The sequence below is a fragment of the Rhinolophus hipposideros genome (genome assembly GCF_964194185.1).
Source record: "Rhinolophus hipposideros genome assembly, chromosome: 10".
Classification (NCBI taxonomy): domain Eukaryota; kingdom Metazoa; phylum Chordata; class Mammalia; order Chiroptera; family Rhinolophidae; genus Rhinolophus; species Rhinolophus hipposideros.
The window spans coordinates 12,969,146-12,973,838 of record NC_138056.1 but is presented as its reverse complement, the minus strand read 5'-3'; the positions used below and the strand labels follow the sequence as shown (position 1 = coordinate 12,973,838).

Genomic DNA, 4,693 nt, shown 5'->3' with positions numbered 1-4,693 from the left:
GCAGGGACCTGAAAGCTTTTTATTGGGCGTTTCAGCCAGCAGGAGGCCAGGGCACTGTGCCGCGGGCAAGCCCTAGGCGTAGTACTGCAGGTTGGCTTTCTTCTTGGCCTGCACCTCCAGGATGCCCTCCATGTAGTCCTCGTGAGTGAGCTCCGTGGCGCCCCTGCGGAGTGCGATCATTCCCTACACCCAAGACAGACAGGCTCTAGGGGGCCTCCCGCACCCCTGGCCCAGTTCCCAGCAGCCACAGCTTTCTCGGCCTCTTCCCCTCAGCAGTCTCCCCCGGCCAAATCTCCCTGCCCTGTCAGGGAAGGGGGCAAGAAGGCACAAAGCACCCAGCCACCCGACCCCAGCACTCACCGCCTCCACACACACAGCCTTGCACTGGGCCCCGTTGAAGTCATCCGTGCAGCGGGCCAGCTCCTCATAGTTCACATCAGGGCTGTGGGGAGGGGGCGGGGGACAAGATGGGCTCCCACACCGCCCCAGCAAGCTGCGAACTCAACTCGCCCCCATAGCCGGGTGACTGTAGGCCCGTACCACCCCACTGTGCCGTGTTCTCTTCTTGGTACAAGATGGGGGGAGGAAGGGGGACAGTCAAAGCAAGTTAGACCAGCTTATACTATGTGTCTCCTGAGCTCTATCTAGCCTTCTAGAAATCTGTACCTGCGACCCCAGTGACCGACTCAGCCTGAGGCAGGGGAGCAAGAGGATGTGGAGACAAAGGACGCTGTCTCCCCCTCTCCTTAGCAATGCAGGCCCTTCATCAGCCCAGCACTGCCACTTACTGGCCTCATGCCAAGCACTGTGCTTGCCATTGCCACAACCCCATGAGGTCAGTGCCATTATCCCGAAGTCCCACATAAGAAAACTGAAGCTTGGAGAGGCTAGGCCACCTACTGAAGGTCACAGAGATCTAACCCCAGGTCCATCTGGCTCCTAGCTGAAGCCCCCTGGCCACGCTGGGCTGTGCTCATCTGCTAGGAAAGGGGAGGCTGGGAAACTGAGGGCCTCTGGCCTGCAGACTTTCCAGTCATGGGGGAGGAGGGGACGGGTGGATTCTAAGGAGCAGAGTCCCCAGAATTAGGGCCTGGGCCGCAGCAAGACTCTATCTCAGGGACGTGGGGAGAACTGGAGGTTGTTGGGCAGAATAATGCTTGTGTGCGAACATATGTGGAGGGGGTGGATGGAGGCCTGGGCAGCTCCGCATGAGGACGGACAGACCGTGCTGCTGCTGTCCCTGCAGGGATCGCGCCCTGCTCGCAGTGACCGTGCCCACCTGACGTTCATCTTGCGGGAGTGGATCTGCATGATTCTGGCCCGGGCCTCCTCATTGGGCATCGGGAACTCAATCTTTCGGTCCAGGCGGCCTGAGCGGAGCAAGGCAGGGTCCAAGATGTCCACCCTGTTAGTGGCTGCAATTACCTGAGCAAGGAAAGCAGCAGCAACTTGAAGAGGAAGGGGTTCACAGACAGGCAAGTCATGGCCATGACAGGCAGAAAGGCAGCCCAGGGGCCCAGTGAAAGGGCAGAGAATGTTCAAGACAGACTCCCATTCCAATGTAGCTGCACTGGCCAGCGGACTGAGAAGGTCCCCGACTGTTAGACCCCATGCTCTTCATCTGCGAAGTGACAACCGTGCTCACCTTTACTTGCGTGTTGGGCTGGAACCCGTCCAGCTGGTTCAGAAGCTCCAGCATCGTCCTCTGTACCTCCCGGTCGCCGGCTTTCTCACTGTCAAAGCTGGGGTACACAGGCGGCCCGACACACTGGTGAGGCCACAGCTCGAGTTGAGCCCTCCTCTCGTCCACCCCCCAGAAGCCTAACCCAACCCATCCAGGGGAGGGACTGTCTCGCTCAACTTGGGGCCCCCAGTCCAGGGACTGGCAGCGGGAAGGTCTCGGTGATTGTAACATTCAGAGACTGGACAGACTGTTGGGATCAGGTCTTGAACTGAGGAGAAAACAGTGAGCAAAACCAGCCACTGCCTGGGCTATCCCCCTGACGCATGTGCCATTGCGAACTGAGCTAGAACTTACAAACCCAGGCATCCAACCCAGACTCGGAGCGTACTGGGGAGCCCAGGCAGGCATCCCTGAGGAAGTATTCCTCAGCTGAGATCTAAAGGCTGAAAACTCACTGCCTGGCCAACCAATCACTGGAGAAGAGGGGGAAAGGAAAAGCACATTCTAGAGATGGAATTTTGCAGATGCAAAATTTCTCCCACCGCAGAGCCCGAGCGGGCCTGCGAGCCGAGGGTACCCTGTGCATAGAGTCCAGAAGGAGCGGGGACGTAGGGGCAAGAATGGAATAGGCTGAGGGGAACAGGGACAGCCACACAGGGAGCCTTACAGGCCATGGAAAGCCCAGCATCTACCCTAAGGAGCAACGTGGAGGCCCAGCAAGGGTTTTACGTAGGATCTGCTCGTGTGAAGGACTGTGGGTGCATGTGAGTGACGTGACCAGGTTTTGTAAGGAAGATGATGCCATCTGTGAGAATGGACGCTCAGGCGAAAAGAAAGCAAGCAGGGAGGCTAGTTAGAACTTAGGAAAACCACAAAAGTAGAGACAGAGTGGGATAGGAGGAGTTTAAAACAATCCCCTTGGTGGCACCGAGCACCCCTTTACCGCTTGGTGCCGATGGCATCCAGCTCATCAATGAAAATGATGGACGGAGCTTTCTCCTTGGCCAGGGCAAAGGCGTCCCGGACCAGCTTGGCACCATCCCCGATGAACATCTGCACCAGCTGGGGGCCAGCCAACTTCAGGAAGGTGGCCTGGGTTGGGGGAGGATGGGGACTGAGAGTCAGGCCAGAGCACGAGAGGTCCCTCTGAGCCCGTACTGCTCAGCTACTGCCCACTTCCCCCTCATCTTTCCCAAAGCACCCACCTTGGTCTGTGCAGCGCAGGCCCGGGCCAGCAGGGTCTTCCCCGTACCTGGGGGCCCATACATCAGTACTCCCTTTGGAGGTTGGATCCCCAGGTTCTCAAACTTCTCCTTGTGGTTCATTGGCAGAACAATGGCCTCCACCAGCTGCCAGGAGGAAGTCCTGGGTGAGGAGAGTGAAGCCCTAAGGGCTCCCACAGCCCAACCTTCAATGGCTTAAACCCCAATCTGCAACCCTCCTGTTCTTGCTCAGGGACACCGCCTCTCCTTCCCCCATATCAAAAGAATGCAGAATGTTCACTCCCACCAAGGCCGACTAAGGTCTTTCCAGGAACAACAGGATATGGTGGAAAGACACTGAACATGAGTTCCAGTCCTGGCTCTGGCCCTAACCTTCTACGACCCCAGGCAAGTCATTCAGTCTCTCTGATCTTAGTCTCCTAAACTGTTACACAGCATCCTTCTCGCCTCCCTAGGATGCTATGAGGATAAGAGGCATATTAGGGGGAAGTGCTCTGATCAATGAAGCAGAGAAACACAAAAGGCGAGACTGGTGGTGGCTTCCAGGCCTCCCTCACCTCCTGAATCTGCTTGTCCAGGCCCCCAATGTCACTGTATTGTTCTGTGGGCCTCTCGTCCACCTCCATGGCCTTCACCCGGGAGTCGTACTCTGTAGGCAGGGTCTCCAGGATCAAATAGGAGTCTTTGTTCACACCCTGGGGGCAAAACACAAAGCCTTCAGATTTGTCCCAGCTCAAGGCCTAATTAATAGGCGTGACAGGTGTTCATAGAGTGAAACGAATGATATGGGACTGGGCAACACAAGATTCAAAGAGCAGATAGACAGGATCTGACTCTCCAGGCTGCTCTGCCAAGATTCAGGACCGACAGCAACCTGGGCCTGGGGGAGGGGTTCAGTGGGAGAAACCTCATTAGAAAAGCTCTGGCTCGGCTCGGGGACACCACTCACCACCAAATCTCCCGGCTTCAACTTTTCAGCGTCCACCAACCCAATCACAGGCAGGAAGTAGGTCTGTAGGAAAGAGTCCAGAAGCCGCCTCAGTTACTCAGTAAGGTTCCCCAGGCCTTTCCCCATCCACCCCTCACCCTCCTCCGTTCTCCTACTGTTGAGTCGGCCTCACCTGTCGTGTAGAGGTTTTGATCACTGCACATTTGCCCTTCCTCTGGGAGTCTAAGTCAATATTGGCACCATCCTCCTCTTGGTCATTAGGATCAACATCCAAAAGCTGGAAAGGGATAAAGCTCAGATCAACAGGCCCTGCTCAGCCCACTGAACTCCGCAGAGCCAGGTGCTTCCTGGGCTGAGATCGCCCCAACACCTGCAGGGCTGGCCATCCCTACCTCACTCCTCACACTAGCCCTGAGCCCAGCAAGTGCAGCTGACCAACCAGGGCACTGAGAAGATCTCTGGTTAGGTGTTGCCTCTCTGCCCCGAGGAGGAATAACCAGCAGAAAAGAAGACGACTGAGGTGTCTGAGGCCTTTCGGGGCCCTAGAAGGGGTGGCCCAACATGCAGTTTGGGCCTCCAAACTTCCACCACTCTTCCCCCAGTGGCCCCATGGCCGGCTACCTCCAAGCCCCACTGACCCCCGTCTTCCCCTCCACATACACACACACCTCGATGACGTTGGAGACAAGGTAGGGCAGGGTCTTGTTCACTTTGATTTTCTCACTGTTCTCCTTGATCTTGTCCTTCATAGCCTGCAGCTCGTGGGTTACTCGTAACACTTCGCTCTTCATAATCTGCGATGAAGGTGCGTGGAAGCCAATGTTCAGCTTTGGTGCA

At 56.8% G+C, this 4,693-nt stretch overlaps 1 protein-coding gene across 1 annotated transcript; it reads right to left on the bottom strand.

Moving 5' to 3' along the window:
- Positions 1 to 4,687, bottom strand: PSMC3 (proteasome 26S subunit, ATPase 3). Its single transcript, XM_081064054.1, has 10 exons — positions 4,525 to 4,687; positions 4,029 to 4,133; positions 3,857 to 3,919; positions 3,465 to 3,602; positions 2,890 to 3,033; positions 2,628 to 2,776; positions 1,646 to 1,742; positions 1,280 to 1,425; positions 361 to 442; positions 1 to 183 (listed from the first exon to the last, which is right to left on the bottom strand). Exons 1-10 carry the CDS (start codon positions 4,645 to 4,647, stop codon positions 73 to 75), a joined length of 1,158 nt encoding a protein of 385 aa, XP_080920180.1. The 5' UTR covers positions 4,648 to 4,687; the 3' UTR covers positions 1 to 72.
- Between the last annotated feature and the right edge of the window lie 6 nt (positions 4,688 to 4,693).